Source organism: Lepisma saccharinum, chromosome 12 (assembly GCF_977018435.1).
Source record: "Lepisma saccharinum chromosome 12, izLepSacc3.1, whole genome shotgun sequence".
Classification (NCBI taxonomy): domain Eukaryota; kingdom Metazoa; phylum Arthropoda; class Insecta; order Zygentoma; family Lepismatidae; genus Lepisma; species Lepisma saccharinum.
The window spans coordinates 37,443,861-37,463,261 of record NC_139240.1 but is presented as its reverse complement, the minus strand read 5'-3'; the positions used below and the strand labels follow the sequence as shown (position 1 = coordinate 37,463,261).

At 44.9% G+C, this 19,401-nt stretch overlaps 1 protein-coding gene across 4 annotated transcripts in view; it reads right to left on the bottom strand.

Moving 5' to 3' along the window:
• LOC145995985 (ninjurin-1-like) overlaps positions 1-19,401 on the bottom strand; it is an 82,607-nt gene that overhangs the window by 8,057 nt on the left and 55,149 nt on the right. For all 4 annotated transcript variants that reach the window (XM_083132102.1, XM_083132101.1, XM_083132103.1 and 1 more), the window contains exons 2-3: positions 16,010-16,326; positions 7,903-8,085 (exon numbers count right to left, since the gene is read on the bottom strand). In XM_083132102.1, coding sequence (XP_082988228.1) covers positions 7,903-8,085; positions 16,010-16,225 — 399 coding nt within the window. In that variant the 5' untranslated portion in view covers positions 16,226-16,326. The remainder of the gene's footprint in view (positions 1-7,902; positions 8,086-16,009; positions 16,327-19,401) is intronic.

The following is a 19,401-nucleotide window of genomic DNA, read 5'->3' as shown; positions in this document are numbered from 1 at the left end:
TGTTTATTGATTCATATTATGTTTAAACGTAAAGTGTGAGGTTTGAGGAGCTTCAGCGTCTTCAGAAGGGTGTAGAAGTTGGGATGAAGTCGAACTTTCTTCTGCAGCTTATTGTTCCACCCTTCGACAGCATTGTTCGTGCGGTGCTTTGCATCTCCACAGTGCCACACATCAACTGGTAGATTTGGATTTTGCAGCCATTGTTGCACAAAGTAGTCAAGAAAAGGTGTCAGTTTCTCTCCTGCTGACTGATCATGTGTGCTGGGCGCATTTTTCCCACTTTCTAATGTGGTTACTCTGGGGAGGGCGCATTTTTCCCGCTTTTATTGCGAGAGCGCATTTTTCCCGGGCGCATTTTTCCCTGATTCGAGGGAAGAGCTAAATGTGACAACTCTCTGTGTGTTTTTCCTGGATGATTTTTTTTGTAAGGCAATAAAAGTATGTAGATTCAAGGAAAAATGCCCAAAGACTTTTGTGATCTTTCCTTACAGTTGCAAAAATGATTTTACATAGACAAAACATGTTTCTTGCTGCAAAAACATGAAATTGTACAGGGTGGGACAGAAAAACCTGATAATTTTAAAAATTATATAACACAGTAAATAAAAAGAGTTAGTCTTTATTCATGTGCTAGCCTTACAGCCATATGTATACTATTATTATTTAAAGAAAAATATGATTTACACCAACATTAAGTGCGGAAAATATCATCTTGCAAATGGCGCCCATTTTGGTCCACACACTATGGGAGTCGGCTGCTGAAACTTCTTTCTTCTGGGAAAGAAAACAACTACTGATTGTTTCATTACATTGCGTCCCATGGTGGGAGGGGAGATGGTGGGGATTCCATTCCTCATTAGCTGCCATTTCAGTCACCATATGGAGCTGTTGAACGCAGTGCAGCGTACCATGCTTTCATTGTTAAAAGGCCATTTGCAAGATGTTAGTTTTGTACTGGATGCTGGTGTAAATCATATTATTTTTTGTTTCAATAATAAATGCATACATATGGCTGTCAGGCTAGCACATGACTCTTTTTATTTACTGAATTGTATCATTTTAAAAATCATCAGGCGGTATTTCTGTCCCACCCTGTAGATATTAATAAAGCTTGTGTCCTGCACTTTCCGAAACTGTTATGGTGCTGTACTTATCTTAATTGTTAAGCTCGGTATACTCGATTTGGCTCATCTTCTTTTTTATGCAAAACCATTTTCTACACGGAAAGCGGTAGGTGGTATCGTATTTTTCCCCGCCTTTCCCAATCTGCATTCCAAACATACCCTTCCCATTTGAAAATCGCACGAAGGGGCATGTGCTCCCCACTAAAACCACAAAGGTTGGCTTTCGGGCTGTTGCAAATACTTTCTACGGATTCTTTGGGCCCAACTTAGTAGTGCATTTTTTTGTTTCAACTTGATACGATCTCCCGTTCTCGAGAAAAGGGTAGTGTCTGGGTCGCTCTGAAACACCCTCTATATATATAGATAGATAGATAGATATAGATATATATATATAAAGAAAATAAAATGAATGATCATTTCAGCAAAACTCACTCCTTGTTCCATTTCTCCATTTCATTCTTTTATTTGTTGTAATAATATAAATACATGAGGACTTGTATGTACCAGAAACATAAGTAAAGCACACATAAGTCTTCAAATATTTAATTTATTGCAGTAGTCATCACTGATTGTGTGTAATTTATTTGCAAGCAAATTTCCACAAGGAAGTAACTGTAAAGGTAACTTAGTTACATTCAAGTACCAGTAACTTTAATTGAGTTACTTCTTAAAATTAGTAACTAACTCTTGTTAATTTTAAGATGTAATTTTTCGAATGTGTTTGTTACCTAAGTGAGGGATCCAAGTTCACAAAATTGCATGGAGATATGTTTACTGGTGACATTTCATCCATTATTGGTCGAATTGAATTGTCAACTCGATTGTGAGCCACTCGGTCAATGCACCTGGTCACAGAGAGAGTTATTGAATGTTCTAATCAGTAAACATAGTATGGGGAGGAAGTGTTATTTAAATGTTTAAAACATGTCAACTCCCCCTCCATGTAGGACTGCCTTGACGGGGCGAGGGGGCTTAGTAGGGAGGTCAATTTCATCTCATCATTTCACCCATTCTTCATATCCATATCTCACGTTTTTTCACCATTCCATCACGTCATTCATCTCCATATCTTTGACCACCCTCTAAGAAACTTATGTAGGGAGGTCATTTTCATCTCATCATTTCACTCATTCTTCACATCCATATCTCACGTTTTCACCATTCCATCACGTCATTCATCTCCATATCTTTGCCTTCCCTATAACTAAGGGTCCTGCTAGAGGAGACAACCTCGATAAAAAAACCCTATCCCAAGGTGTGAGTTGCACGTGCCGATGGGACAGTGTTGGCTGCAGGGGTAGGTGCAGTCGCGAACGTGGCCTCGGGGATTTCGGTTTGGTCCTCGAGTAGCCTCCATTTTTGGGGGTAGGCCTTCCTCGGCATAGAGGGCATGTCGAGGCGACAATTTATGGACCCTCCACCATAAAATAATTTTGTATATGGGTACAAAAAACAACTCAAACGGGGGGAAACCCCCGAAAACGAGCGCGGCCTTCGAGCCCGCTCCAAGTAGTGGAAAAGACAAGTAACGTGCCACGTTACCTTGTTGTCAGTATTGTTGAGAAGACCGATAGTAACGATGTTTCTGCAACAACAAAGAAACACGGAGCTGCTACATTGAAGGACTTGTCACCATTCCTTATCAAGAAACAGCTAGACTACGCCGCTGGTTCCGATGTTCCAGAAATAAAGAAGCTGAGAAACGGGAGTCTACTTATCCAGACCAGCACAGATCGCCAGACCAACAACCTGTTAAAGTTACGATCTTTGGGCCATTTCACTGTTACTGTTGGAACCCCATCGTCAACTTAACAGTAGTAAAGGTGTGATTCGCCACTGGGATCTGCTAAATGCTGAGGAGGAAGAGATCCTTGAAGCACTCTCAGACCAACATGTCACCGCAGTGCAGCGAATAAAGACGCGAAAATCCGGAGAACTTGTGCCAACTGCTTCTATTATATTAACGTTCCAAACGACCACTCTCCCAGATATTGTACGGGCTGGATATTTGAGACTAAAAGTCCGACCATACATCCCTAACCCGATGCGATGTTTCAAATGCCAGCACTTTGGGCACACTCAGCCTTCCTGCAAGGCCACTACCGCCCTTTGTGGTAAGTGTAGTCTGCCTGATCATGGGACCGAACCCTGTTCTTCAGGTCCCAAATGCATTAATTGCCAAGGCGAGCACCCAGTCTGGCATCGTGACTGCCCCTCTTTCCAACAAGAGAAGAAAATCAGAGAGTTGGTCGTCACAGAGAAAATCTCTGCTGGCGAAGCAAAACAACGTCTACGGGAAAGTATACGCACCACTTTACCTGTGCCATTCGCTACAGTTGCTGCAGCTGCTCTTACCCGCCGCAGTGTGGGTGTACAAACCAGCGACGTGTCAACTCAAACACCAACGATTCCCGTAGTAGCCCGCCCTGCTTCGAGGAAACCAGCAACCACTCCTCGCACCACAGAGAGGAAGTTCAAGCAGGTGCATAGCAAGGATTACTTTCTCAAGTCCAGTAGCTCTCCAGTGAGGGTGGCGGCCACCACCCTGAAACTTAAGGCGCAGCTGAAAGCTGCCCGGCGGGCGCTCAAAGCACCCGCCCCCACTCCCCCTTCTTCATCCCCTTCGCCCTCTGTGTCCTTACCCGAGGACATGATACAGGACGAAGCCGCGGATGAAGAATTTATCAAGGTGACAGGGCCTAGAAACAGAGTACGCCTCAAAAGGTAACTATAATACCTCCAGCTATGGCTTATTGTCTCCAATGGAACCTTAACGGTTTCCGTATGCATCTCGAGGAACTGCAAATCTTAATATCTGAATTTGACCCTGCCATCATATGTCTCCAAGAGACACATTTTCGCCCAAATGAATCAGTGATTCTCAACGGATACACGCTTTACCGCACCGACAAGCTTCCTGAGGGTCGTCGTGCACACGGTGGTGTTGCAATCGGTGTTCGAGATAACATCCACTCAACGCCAATCTTTCTCACCACCCCCCTCCAAGCTGTCGCCGTGCAGGTCCATCTACCACAGCCAATATCTGTGTGCTGTGTCTACATCACAAGGGAGGAGCGATTCTCTCTTGAGGACCTCCTTGCTATATTCGAACAACTTCCGTCTCCTGTAGTTCTTTTGGGCGATTTTAATTCCTACCAACGTTTGTGGGGCTCCGTTCGTACAGAACCCCGGGGTCAAATTGTAGATCAATTCCGTGAGGCATCAGATTTAACGTTGCTGAATGATGGGACTCCCACATATTTCAGCCCTTCCTCTGGCACATATTCTGCGTTGGACTTGTCCTTCTGCAGTCCCAGCCTTGCTCCTACCACATCTTGGAGCGTTCATCCTGATCTCTGTGGGAGTGATCACTTCACTCTCATTCTTACCTTCGAACATCTTCAGCAATCACGTGAACAACACCCTCACTGGAATCTCAGTCGGGCCGACTGGGAAGCCTTCGAGCGTGCAGTGGACCTTGAAGTCGATCTTGCGTCGACTTTACCACCAATCGACGCCTTAGATGTCTTTGTGTCAGGGGTGCATGATGCTGCACGCACCTCCATTCCACATCCCAGTGGACCTGCGAGGCGACGCCCAGTCCCCTGGTGGACTGCGGAGATCGGTGCAGCCATCAAGGACCGCAATCATGCTCTCGATCGATTTAATAGTAAACACACTGCCGCAAACCTCGAGCAGTTCCGCATTAAACGTGCCCGTGCCCGTCAGCTCATTCGAGCCAGTAAGAAGGCGTGCTGGGTCCAATACGTGTCTTCTCTGACGAAGCAGGCTTCGTCGAAAGCCGTTTGGACCAAAGTACGTCGCATCCAGGGGGGTGCATCTACTCCTCTGAGTGCTCTAGAGCACGATGGGACGTTGTACACAGATTCCGGAGACATAGCTAATATCTTGGCCACGCAGTTTTCTGATGCGTCTTGTTCTGAAAACTATGAACCACGTTTCCGCCGTGAGAAGGAACGTCAGGAACGACGCCCTCTCGTTTTTCGAAGTCATAACACCGAGCCATACAACTCTCCATTCACTGAACGGGAGTTCGATCAGGCACTTCGAGATTCTAAGAACACAGCTCCTGGAGTGGACAAGATCCACTATGAGATGCTTCGTCATCTGCCCATTGGAGCCAAACATTTCCTTTTGGCGGTATTCAACAGGCTTTGGTTGGAGGACTCTTTCCCCACTTCCTGGAAAGAAGCTATTATTGTTCCCATCCTGAAACCAGGTAAACAACGCACCGCAGCCTCGAGTTACAGGCCTATTGCCTTAACTAGCTGTGTGTGCAAGTTGATGGAACGCATGATCAACAAGCGTCTCACCTGGTTTTTGGAGGAAAACTGCTTGATAAGTAATTTTCAATGTGGTTTTCGCTCCAACCGTTCCACACTGGACCATCTAGTTCAGCTGGAAACACACATTCAGGATGCATTCCTCAACAAGGAACATTTAGTTGCAGTTTTCTTTGACCTCCAAAAAGCATATGACACAACGTGGCGTTTTGGCATCCTAAAGCAGCTCCATTCTTGGGGCGTCCGTGGCCATATGGCGTACTTTATTAAAAACTTTTTATCTGATCGTTTTTTCCGGGTACGTGTTGGGAACTCCTTTTCGGATCTTCAAGAACAAGAGAACGGTGTCCCACAGGGCAGCGTATTAAGTGTGACTCTGTTTGCCATAGCAGTGAACAGTGTTATGGCGAGCATTGTTGCCCCTGTACATGGTCTTCTGTATGTAGACGACCTCACGATCTTTTGTCGCTCACGGAATCTCGCGTCAGCTTCTCGTCAACTCCAACTGACGATAAACCGTTTGGTTGAGTGGTCCTCCCAAACAGGTTTCACCTTCTCATCCGAGAAATCCGTATGTGTTCACTTTTGTCGTCAGCGTACATGTCATTTCGATCCTGACCTGTACATGGGGAAATCTCCCCTGTGCTTCGTGAATGAGGTCCGCTTCCTGGGCCTCATTTTCGATAAGAAATTAACATGGCTCCCTCACCTTCGCCAGTTAAAATTCTCTTGTCTTCGAGTTCTCAACCTTCTACGCGTTTTATCTCATACTTCTTGGGGTGCTGATAGGACGGTATTGCTTCGCCTATACCGTGCACTCATCAGGTCGAAGCTAGATTATGGATGTGTTGTGTATTCTTCTGCCCGCCCATCTAGACTTCGCATCCTAGACACCGTCCACCATGCTGGTATACGTGTGTGCACTGGTGCCTTTCGGACCAGTCCAGTCGCCAGTTTGTATGTAGAGGCATCTGAGCCGTCGCTGTCTCTGCGAAGACAGCGGCTGGTAGTTAACTACTTCCTCCATCTTCGCTCGATGCCTTCACATCCTTCATTCCACACCATCTCAGACGAGGGTAGGCTGGCAAGGTATCGGCTCCACCCTAGTGTCACTAGACCATTTGGTGTTCGTGCAGACGAGATCCTGTCAGCACTTGGTGTTGACAGTGATCTTCCTGGCGTGTCTCCACTCATTCCGCCTCTTCCTACCTGGGAGTTTCCTGCACCTTCTATCGATTTTTCCCTGACTGCCCTTCCAAAGGCAGAAACACCAATGGTTGTATACCAGCAACGGTTTTTAGAGCTTCGTGCGAAGCACCCCAATTTTAATGTGTTTTACACGGATGGGTCCAAGACAGTCGAATCAGTTGGTTGCGCTTTCGTCCTAGACTCTCAAAGTTTCAGTTTCTCGCTACATCCTGCCTGTTCCATCTTTATGGCAGAGTTGTACGCCATTCTAAAGGCACTGGACTTTGCAGACGTCAATGGGCTGAAGAAAGTCCTTGTGTGCTGCGATTCGACCAGCGTGTTGCAGTCTCTGGATTCGCCGTATTCCCGGCATCCGGTAGCGCAACGCATATTCAGACGGCTTGTGTCCTTATCTGCCAGTGCGGATGTACACTTCTGTTGGGTCCCTAGCCACGTGGGCATCCAGGGGAACGAAGCAGCTGATGCTGCCGCCAAGTTTGCTCATGCAGATGGCGACGTTCTCATCCACCTTTTGCCAGCTAGCGACCTGCAGAACGTGTTCCGTTGTCGCCTTCTTGACACTTGGCAGGCCGAGTGGGATACGGAAACGGGGAACAAGCTTCACGCTGTTTGGCCCACCATAGGTGCTTGGCGTTCCTCGTCTCGTCCCTCTCGGCGAGAAGAAGTTATTCTTACCCGCATGCGTATAGGACACAGCCGTCTCACGCATGGTCACCTACTTCAAGGGCTGGACCCACCGTTGTGTCGTGCTTGTAATGTTTTATTAAGCATTCGACACATTCTCGTTGAATGTGTCGATCTTGCTTACCTCCGGCAGACTTTTAACCTTTCCGGCTGTTTGTCATCCCTCTTGGGTGATGACAGCAGTATTTTATCACGTGTTTTTAGTTTTTTGCGAAGAGCTGGACTCTTCCACCGTCTGTAAGGAGGTTTTTAGTTTGTTCTGACTTTTTAATGTGTCGTGTTTGTCTCGTGCAGGTCTCTTTACAACCTTGCACTTTTAGTTCTTTCCCAAGGGGCTATCTACACCCCCTTTTTTAAATCTCAGTCAGAATTTTAGATAAGGGGACATTTCCCCGTATATACAGAAGGGTGCGAAATGGCCTTAAGTGCCGACGCACCCATAAATTTTAACTCAATCAATCAATCAATCAATCAAAACATGTCAACTCTACAACATTAACTACAGCTGTAAATCATGACAGGAATCTAATATGTCCAAGAGCCTATACTGCCGCCACCTTGGCATTTAGTTGTTGCCTCACCTGGATGATTAGACTTAAGCTAATCAGGACAAGGTTGACGTGGTAGTAAGGGTGTTGGCCTCCGCTCTCGAGAACGTATCTGAGCTGGTTGGCGTTGGCCGACAGGAGTGCCAGATCCATCATACCCTGCGCCAGGGTTTTCTTCGTTGCATACTGGTTCACATCTAGAGGCCGTCGCCCTGACTGGAAGAGAGATGGTTCAAAATATTAATGGGTACTTATAACTTGTGTAAACAATTTGCATTAATTTTATAATAAATAAATTGCAAACGTGCACAATCCCTTATGATAACTTCGTTATTAGTGCATATAGCAAAAGTGGAAAGAAGGGAAATTTGTTTGAAATAAGTAAGTTTCAAACTAAATACAGACACACACACACGTAATGCAGATAAACGGTAAATATCCATGCAATAAATAACCAAAGATTTTTTTCACTCAAGAGTACCTAAAAAAAGAACATTTTGATAATTCTAGGTTGAAACCAGTTCAGTCTATATACACATGCATAAATGCAAATTTGTGTGTGTGTGTGTGTAGTTACCAGAGGGTGGATTTAAATGCACTAAGAAGGCCACAATATGCATTAACAAGTCAGTAGAATATATACTAAAATTTTTAAAACTTACCCTAAAAATTACCATAAAAATGAACATGCTACATAATTCCAAGGATTGAATGAATTTCAGTCTTTCGTGGCTGACTAATATAATTTCTCAGCATGGATAGTGAAAAATTATTGCATTCCTATTACTTCTATTTTAAGAATGAAGGCCATTTACATGAAAGAAATTGGTGAATATTTGATGGAGCTTATTTAACGTCTTTATCTCAAATAACTAAATCATCATGTTGTAAAGTTATTGACTGTTCAACACCAATAACAAAAATTGTCGGCAAAAAATATAAAGGGACAGATACCGATGACAACCTATTTTACATGTTCAAAGAACGATGGTAGAACTTCACTGTATAAGGTAAAACTAAATTCATGTGAACAACCCCATGCTTTGCACACCATGACGTAGTGTTTTCATAGCTATGAAATTCTGGCCAGAAACCCACAACACAATTAAACTTGCTTTGAAAAAAACAACTAGTTTTCTCATCTTGAGACTAAATCTATTCTATTGTAATCAACCTAGTATGAAGCAACTTCATAAAAAGCATTCTTAACTTAAGTATTCTCATTTTGCATCTTTACCCTCCTAAACATCTCTTCAATCCTTAACCATACTATGCTAATACTCTTGTTTTTTTATCTTATTTTATTTTCATCTTTACTTTTTTTGTATTAAACTTACCTAAATGACACCAAGCACAATCCTGTCAATTCATGTAGTGTATACTTTTGTGTAATTTTGTTATAAATAATAATAATAATAATAATTTCTTTTTTTCCGTTGATCCATGTCCATAGGTATGAAAATCGTCATATAATAATACATACAGTAATAAAATATTAATACAATTTTAGACAAGAATTTCAGAAATGATTTGAAGAATTTCTACATGACAGAAATTCAAATAAAGGAGGAATACTCTGTATGAATGAAATGACATATAATATTTAAGGTGAGCACAATAATAAGCGAAGAAAATTTAATATTGTAATATAATGTAAATGTAAATATGTAACTTATACAACATGGAAGAAAGTGGAAGAATGCAAAAATATAAAGAACCGATTAATGATCATTTAGGAACAATAATAGCATGTAGTGAATAATTTGTATATGATAATATAAATGATATAATAACCTATTCTGTACAATCGAACTCTCTTTGTTGACAATTTATATAATTATAAAATATTTACAAATTTAGAAATTCATGACCCTTTGTTCTCATTTTTTCTCAGTATTTTTTTTTTTTTTTGTGTTGTGTAGTATATGTATCCATTAGGGCTAGGTGGCAGAACAGCCATAGGCTGAATCTCGCTCTTCAATTAAGAATAACTGAATTGAATAATTCTAGAAGTGTAACGTAGGTGAGATTTTCTACTCAAACGCTTAGAGACAAAACTCCTAAAAATTAAAATTGAGAGCGGGTACGGTAGGGGCAGTGTATTAATTAAGTCACTCCACTCTTGGGGTATTTGAGTTTTTATTTTAAGTCTACTTTATGCACAGAATGGCTACGAGACTGGACCTACAGCTTAAAGTGGGATCTGAACCACTGTGTGCCTCCACCGGGTATCGAACATGGGACCCCATGACGACGTTACCACTGCGTCATCGGGGAGGCCTTGAGGTATTTGAATTGGAGTATGCGAGCATTATTTATGTAAACATTGCCCCCTCCATGTAGGACTGCCTTGACGGGGCGAGGGGGCTTAGTAGGGAGGTCAATTTCATCTCATCATTTCACCCATTCTTCATATCCATATCTCACGTTTTTCACCATTCCATCACGTCATTCATCTCCATATCTTTGACCTCCCTCTAAGAAACTAAGGTAGGGAGGTCATTTTCATCTCATCATTTCACTCATTCTTCACATCCATATCTCACGTTTTCACCATTTCATCACGTCATTCATCTCCATATCTTTGACCTCCCTATAACTAAGGGTCCTGCTAGAGGAGACAACCTCGATCAAAAACCCCTATCCCAAGGTGTGAGTTGCACGTGCCGATGGGACAGTGTTGGCTGCAGGGGTAGGTGCAGTCGCGAACGTGGCCTCGGGGATTTCGGTTTGGTCCTCGAGTAGCCTCCATTTTTGGGGGTAGGCCTTCCTCGGCATAGAGGGCATGTCGAGGCGACAATTTATGGACCCTCCACCATAAAATAATTTTGTATATGGGTACAAAAAACAACTCAAACGGGGGGAAACCCCCAAAAAGAGCGCGGCCTTCGAGCCCGCTCCAATTTGTGGAAAAGACAAGTAACGTGCCACGTTACCTTGTTATCAGTATTGTTGAGAAGACCGATAGTAACGATGTTTCTACAACACCAAAGAAACACGGAGCTGCTACATTGAAGGACTTGTCACCATTCCTTATCAAGAAACAGCTAGACTACGCCGCTGGTTCCGATGTTCCAGAAATAAAGAAGCTGAGAAACGGGAGTCTACTGATCCAGACCAGCGCAGATCGCCAGACCAACAACCTTTTAAAGTTACGATCTTTGGGCCATTTCACTGTTAATGTTGAACCCCATCGTCAACTTAACAGTAGTAAAGGTGTAATTCGCCACTGGGATCTGCTAAATGCTGAGGAGGAAGAGATTCTTGAAGCACTCTCAGACCAACATGTCACCGCAGTGCAGCGAATCAAGACGCGAAAATCCGGAGAACTTGTGCCAACTGCTTCTATTATATTAACGTTCCAAACGACCACTCTCCCAGATATTGTACGGGCTGGATATTTGAGACTAAAAGTCCGACCTTACATCCCTAACCCGATGCGATGTTTCAAATGCCAGCACTTTGGGCACACTCAGCCTTCCTGCAAGGCCACTACCGCCCTTTGTGGTAAGTGTAGTCTGCCTGATCATGGGACCGAACCTTGTTCTTCTGGTCCCAAATGCATTAATTGCCAAGGCGAGCACCCAGTCTGGCATCGTGACTGCCCCTCCTTCCAACAAGAGAAGAAAATCAGAGAGTTGGTCGTCACAGAGAAAATCTCTGCTGGCGAAGCAAAACAACGTCTCCGGGAAAGTATACGCACCACTTTACCTGTGCCATTCGCTACAGTTGCTGCAGCTGCTCTTACCCGCCGCAGTGTGGGTGTACAAACCAGCGACGTGTCAACTCAAACACCAACGATTCCCGTAGTAGCCCGCCCTGCTTCGAGGAAACCAGCAACCACTCCTCGCTCCACAGAGAGGAAGTTCAAGCAGGTGCATACAAGGGAATATTTTCTGAAGTCTACTAGCTCTCCAGTCAGGGTGGCAGCCACCACCCTGAAACTTAAGGCGCAGCTGAAGGCTGCCCGGCGGGCGCTCAAAGCACCCGCCCCCACTCCCCCTTCTTCATCCCCTTCGCCCTCTGTGTCCTTACCCGAGGACATGATACAGGACGAAGCCGCGGATGAAGAATTTATCAAGGTGACAGGGCCTAGAAATAAAGTACGCCTTAAAAGGTAACACCCATACCTCCAGCTATGGCTTATTGTCTCCAATGGAACCTTAACGGTTTCCGTACACATCTCGAGGAACTGCAAATTCTAATATCTGAATTTGACCCTGCCATCATATGTCTCCAAGAGACACATTTTCGTCCAAATGAATCAGTGATTCTAAACGGATACACGCTTTACCGCACCGACAAGCTTCCTGAGGGTCGTCGTGCACACGGTGGTGTTGCAATCGGTGTTCGAGATACCATCCACTCAACACCAATCTTTCTCACCACCCCCCTCCAAGCTGTCGCCGTGCGGGTCCAGCTACCACAGCCAATATCTGTGTGCTGTATCTACATCACAAGGGAGGAGCGATTCTCTCTTGAGGACCTCCTTTCTATATTCGAGCAACTTCCGTCTCCTGTAGTTCTTTTGGGCGATTTTAATTCCTACCATAGTTTGTGGGGCTCCGTTCGTACAGAGCCCCGGGGTCAAATTATAGATCAATTCCGTGAGGCATCAGGTTTAACGTTGCTGAATGATGGGACTCCCACATATTTCAGTCCTTCCTCAGGCACACACTCTGCGTTGGACTTGTCCTTCTGCAGTCCCAGCCTTGCTCCTACCACATCTTGGAGCGTTCACCCTGATCTCTGTGGGAGTGATCACTTCCCACTGCTTCTAACTTTCGAACATCTTCAGCACTCACGTGAACAACACCCTCACTGGCATCTCAGTCGGGCCGACTGGGGTGCCTTCGAGCGTGCAGTGGACATTGAAGTCGATCTAGCGTCGACTTTGCCAGCCATCGACGCCTTAGATATATTTGTGTCAAGAGTGCATGATGCTGCACGCACCTCCATTCCACATCCCAGTGGACCTGCGAGGCGACGCCCAGTCCCCTGGTGGACTGCGGAGATCAGTGCAGCCATCAAGGACCGCAATCATGCCCTAGATCGATTCAATAGGAACCACACTGCCGAAAACCTCGAGCAGTTCCGCATTAAGCGTGCCCGTGCCCGTCGGCTTATTCGAGCCAGTAAGAAGGCGTGCTGGGTCCAATACGTGTCTTCTCTGACGAAGCAGGCTTCGTCGAAAGCCGTTTGGACCAAAGTACGTCGCATCCAGGGGGGTGCATCTACTCCTCTGAGCGCTCTGGAGCACGATGGGACGTTGTACACTGATTCCGGAGACATAGCTAATATCTTGGCCACGCAGTTTTCTGATGCGTCTAGCTCTGAAAATTATGAACCACGTTTCCGCCGTGAGAAGGACCGTCAGGAACGACGCCCTCTAATTTTTCGAAGTCATAACACCGAGCCATACAACTCTCCATTCACTGAACGGGAGTTCGATCAGGCGCTTCGAGATTCTAAGAATACAGCTCCTGGAGTGGACAAGATCCACTATGAGATGCTTCGTCATCTGCCCATTGGAGCCAAACATTTCCTTTTGGAGGTATTCAACAGGCTTTGGTTGGAGGACTCTTTCCCCACTTCCTGGAAAGAAGCTATTATTGTTCCCATCCTGAAACCAGGTAAACAACGCACCGCAGCCTCGAGTTACAGGCCTATTGCCTTAACTAGCTGTGTGTGCAAGTTGATGGAACGCATGATCAACAAGCGTCTCACCTGGTTTTTGGAGGAAAACTGCTTGATAAGTAATTTTCAATGTGGTTTTCGCTCCAACCGTTCCACACTGGACCATCTGGTTCAGCTGGAAACACAGATTCAGGATGCATTCCTCAACAAGGAACATTTAGTTGCAGTTTTCTTTGACCTCCAAAAGGCATATGACACAACGTGGCGCTTTGGCATCATAAAACAGCTCCATTCTTGGGGCGTGCGTGGCCATATGGCGTACTTTATTGAAAATTTTTTATCAGATCGTTTTTTCCGCGTACGTGTTGGGAACTCCTTTTCGGATCTTCACGAACAAGAGAACGGTGTCCCGCAGGGCAGCGTACTTAGTGTGACTCTGTTTGCCATAGCAGTAAACAGTGTTATGGCAAACATTCTTTCCCCTGTACATGGCCTCCTCTATGTCGACGACCTCACGATCTTTTGTCGCTCACGGAATCTCGCGTCAGCTTCTCGTCAACTCCAACTGACGATAAACCGTTTGGTTGAGTGGTCCTCCCAAACAGGTTTCACCTTCTCATCCGAGAAATCCGTGTGTGTTCACTTTTGTCGTCAGCGTACATGTCATTTAGATCCTGACCTGTACATGGGGAAGTCTCCCCTGTGCTTCGTGAATGAGGTCCGCTTCCTGGGCCTCATTTTCGATAAGAAATTAACATGGCTACCTCACCTTCGCCAGTTAAAGTTCTCTTGTCTTCGAGTTCTCAACCTTTTACGCGTTTTATCTCATACTTCTTGGGGTGCTGATAGGACGGTATTGCTTCGCCTATACCGTGCACTCATCAGGTCGAAGCTAGATTATGGATGTGTTGTGTATTCTTCTGCTCGCCCATCTAGACTTCGCATCCTAGACACTGTCCACCATGCTGGTATACGTGTGTGCTCTGGTGCCTTTCGGACCAGTCCAGTCGCAAGTTTGTATGTAGAGGCATCTGAGCCGTCGCTGTCTCTGCGAAGACAGCGGCTGGTAGTTAACTACTTCCTCCATCTTCGCTCGATGCCTTCACATCCTTCATTCCACACCATCTCAGACGAGGGTAGGCTGGCGAGGTATCGGCTCCACCCTAGTGTCACTAGACCATTTGGTGTTCGTGCAGACGAGATCCTGTCAGCACTTGGTGTTGACAGTGATCTTCCTGGCGTCTCTCCACTCATTTCGCCTCTCCCTACCTGGGAGTTTCCTGCACCTTCTATCGATTTTTCTCTGACTGCTCTTCCAAAGTCAGAGACACCAATGGTTGTATACCAGCAACGGTTTTTAGAACTTCGTGCGAAGCACCCCAATTTTAATGTGTTTTACACGGATGGGTCCAAGACATTGGAATCAGTTGGTTGCGCCTTCGTCCTAGACTCTCAAAGTTCCAGTTTCTCGCTACATCCTGCCTGTTCCATCTTTACGGCAGAGTTGTACGCTATTCTAAAGGCACTGGACTTTGCAGACGTCAATGGGCTGAAGAAAGTCCTTGTGTGCTGTGATTCGACTAGCGTGTTGCAGACCCTGAATTCGCCGTATTCCCGGCATCCAGTAGCGCAACGCATATTCAGACGGCTTGTGTCCTTATCTGCCAGCACAGATGTACACTTCTGTTGGGTCCCTAGCCACGTGGGCATCCAGGGGAACGAAGCAGCTGATGCTGCCGCCAAGTCTGCTGATGCAGATGGCGACGTTCTCGTCCACCTTTTGCCTGCTAGCGACCTGCAGAATGTGTTCCGTTCTCGCCTTCTTGACACTTGGCAGACCGAGTGGGATGTGGAAACGGGGAACAAGCTTCACTCTGTTAAGCCCACCATAGGTGTTTGGCGTTCCTCGTCTCGTCCCTCTCGGCGAGAAGACGTTATTCTTACCCGCCTGCGTATAGGACACAGCCGTCTCACGCATGGTCACCTACTGCAAGGGCTGGACCCTCCGTTGTGTCGTACTTGTAATGTTTTATTAAGCATTCGACACATTCTCGTTGAATGTGTCGATCTTGCTTACCTCCGGCAGACTTTTAACCTTTCCGGCTGTTTGTCATCCCTCTTGGGTGATGACAGCAGTATTTTATCACGTGTTTTTAGTTTTTTGCGAAGAGCTGGACTCTTCCACCGTCTGTAAGGAGGTTTTTAGTTTATTCTGACTTTTTAATGTGTCGTGTTTGTCTCGTGCTGGTCTCTTTACAACCTTGCACTTTTAGTTTTTTTCCCAAGGGGCTATCTACACCCCTTTTTTAAATCTGTCAGAATTTTAGATAAGGGGACATTTCCCCGTATATACAGAAGGGTGCGAAATGGCCTTAAGTGCCGACGCACCCATAAATTTTAACTCAATCAATCAATCAATCATTATGTAAACATTGTTTATATATTGAATTCATTGGGGCGAAATTTTAGTTTAATGTTCACACTGACCTAGAATCAACATTACCTGTGGAGATCCTCCAGGAACTGCTGGAATCCCTGGATTCGAGGGAGTGACGGAGGGTCGCCTGCTGCCTGGACGACGCGGGGGCAGGAGTCCATCGTCGATCCCTGACTCTGGCGGCTCAAGGTCGTCTATTTCGGGTCCACTGGTGGGCCTCCCCTCCCAGTTGACGTCGGGCTCCCTCAGCCCCGCCAGTTCCACGGATGGAGTTGTCGGCATTCTCTTCGGAAGCGGCGATGCTGACGATGATGATGAGGAGGAGGAGGAGCTTGAGCTTGTTTCTGACTTTGGTCCACGCTGGCGCAGAGATTCCGTCAAATCTGAAAACAAATGAAGAAGAATTGGGAATCAATCAAGAGTTATGCGTTTCAAATGTTAATAACGAAACCAAACTCCTACTGCAACAGCCCCTGAGGGCCTGCCCCTGCCAAGCTGCTTTTCATTGGGTGACGAATGATCGAATCCCATTGCCGCTGTTTTCTGGCTTTTCGAATGTTAATTGATGTAAACCCTTAAGTACTATGGACGATGATAATCACACAATTATTATGGAAGGGTCTGCAGGCCGTTGTTTCTTCCGCCGCGTCGTAACACTCGGCGTCACCGTTGTTGTCTGGTTCGCCTGCGACATAATCCCCGCTCCCCACTTCCCTTGCCAGCATTAGGATCGGCCGCCGTAAGAGTAGAAAATACCTATAGTAATGAGACTTACGAAACAAGAACAAGAAAGCCTGTTTCGTCTCTGTAGCACCCCAAGTGTCACTTCAGAATAGGGGTGTAAGGGGTGATCTTCACGTAGTACACCCTGGACTGCATTTTGCATACAAACGAGGCTCTGGCGACTGGCCCCATGGCCAGTATAATTCTGTGTGTTGTCCTGTTTCCTTGTCCTTGTGTGTGTGAGTGCCCCTATACAGCTTTTAACGGAAGTCAGAATATTTTAAGATTTTAGTTATGCAACGTTAGAGTTGTTATTTGTAACGGTAAGGGGCTGGATCCCGTATAATGTGACGGGTCCAAAATAGCCTAAGTGCTGACGCACCCAAAATTTTAAAATCAAATTCAAATTCACTTCAGAATATTAGTTTTGCTTCTGAGGTGCACGAGGTGGCTTATGATATTGTAAACGCAAGTTGCTAACATTTCCATTGCAGTATTTAATCACATTAGGCTATATTTTACTATATTTCATGTGTACATACATTGTATTTCATTGTACTATTATATTGCAATGTCTATGATATTGTCGAAATTGACATGTTCGATATCACAGCAGGGGTGCATTTACCAGTTTGGTTTCTCCATAGTTGTTTACTTCTTTCATTTGAAAATTATGATTTTCTTTAATTTTCGAAGTAGCCCCATCATCCCTTACTGCGTACGCCAGTGATATGAATGGAAAATAGCCTACACAGCAAGACAAATATGGTCTGTTCTTCTGTGGGGATAAGATCGTCACGCTACCCATTGTATGATAACGAAGCACGACACCTACCGCTAATGTTGAAAGTTAATCGACGACTGCAGCGATCTCTAGCAGCAGAAGATGCAATTACCTTTTACAAATGCGTGAGCTGAAAAGATTTTAATCGCAGTCTTCATCAGAAAAATGACGAAGGGATTAGAGCTCGCTGTTTTTAGAAGCACGCTAGCCAAATTCTGAATATTAAATGCATTTTAACGCACAGTTACGTGCCACGCGAGCAGTCTGCGTGTATGTTCACGCATAATGGAAATCCAGCTTTAAGACTGTGATTACTTCTTTTAGAATCCTCAAAAATCTAACGACCGATCAGCTTCTGGGTTCTTTATGGTAAGTAGTGTGTTGCCAGAATGTCTGAGGAGTATCGAGCGATTGATTGAAGCAGAAAGGAAGACCAACAGGGATCGTTAAAAGTAGTCTGCTGGTCTATTTTTGCAGCTGAAACTGCCATCTGTAGAGCCTAGTTTTTTGGCGTGATATAATTTTTACGGGGGTTATTTATAGCTTTTGTTAGTCTTTCATGTCATTCTTTACAGATCTGATAATTGTTCCTAATTTATTTCATACACAAGAAGCGCGATGAAGAGTTTGCAATTGCTTTGCAAGTCTTCAAATTTAACTCACTCTTCTTTTTATCTCTTTTTACCCTACGTGTGACTTACTCTTTCTCTCTCAGTACTTGTCCTCTTCCCATCTCTCTTTCTCCTCCCTCCCTTTCTTATTTTCTCTGTTACTTCCCTCTGTCCCCCTCTGCCCCATCGCATTCTCTCTCTCTCTCTCTCTCCCTCCCTCTCTCTCTGTGTCTGTATGTGTGTCTGCTTCCTTATACTTGCCTATCTCCTCCATTTTTTTCCTATTCCACTTCTCTCTATCATCTCTGTTTTCGTCTCCTCTTTCTTCAGAGCGGTTTTAGTCGGAAAAGGAGGGGGGGCACGTGCTCCCTCAAATATTATGAAAAGCATTTGTAGCAGTATATTACAACGAACAAAAAATGATCAATCAAACCTTTTCCAGACACTAAAAGAGAATAAAACAAACTTGATCACAATTTCATTAATCGGCACTAGATGTAAATAAGTCGGCACGCGACTTGTTCATTACAAGGCAATAACATAAACTGATTTGCATTCTAGATCAAATGTTTCCGATGCTTTTGAGAGTTCCGCCTGAACAAATGAATTCTCAAGCTTATCCCTTTCTGTAATTAATTGTTAATACAAATAACGCAGAAGTTCTTCTATTTCACAGAAATCTACTAATGCTAACACCTCATATTCAAAGGCTGCGGGGTTCGTTTCCTGGTGAAGGTACATTGCGCAGTGGCAGGCCCGTAGCTAGAGGGGGGCAGGGGGGGCAACTGCCCCCCCTGAGAGCCTGCCTTGCCCCCCCTATGAAAAATACAGAACATATTCCTACCTGGGATTCTCACTAATCTTTACAATTATATTCTGTATTACTCTAGCATCATAACAAAGACATTTGTTGATTTTGTGATTTATGAAGGTGGATTTCGTATAATGTCGTATCAGGATTGGGGGGAAAGAATTCCCTTCCAGCTTCAGACTTCGGGAAATGATTTCGCAATTTTCAGTATATAGTAGAACAGTTGTGACATTTTGAATAGTCTTGTATTAAAGGTGCCTAATGTGTTTAGATGTTTTTCTTGGATGTGTTGCTATGAGGTTTGAACTGCATAATTATTTGTTTCGCAAGTCTACCTTTTGGTAATAGCGATTCATGTGATAAAGAGAGGGAGTATTTTTGTTACTTAGCGTTGCTTTTATGACACATCTAGCTAATCGTGACAATGAGTGATGAGTGACGTGAAATTGATGAAGAGACACTCACAAACAGTGTTGCAACCACAGGGGGGCAGGGACATTGTCCCCCCAATCTTGGACGGAAGTCCAAT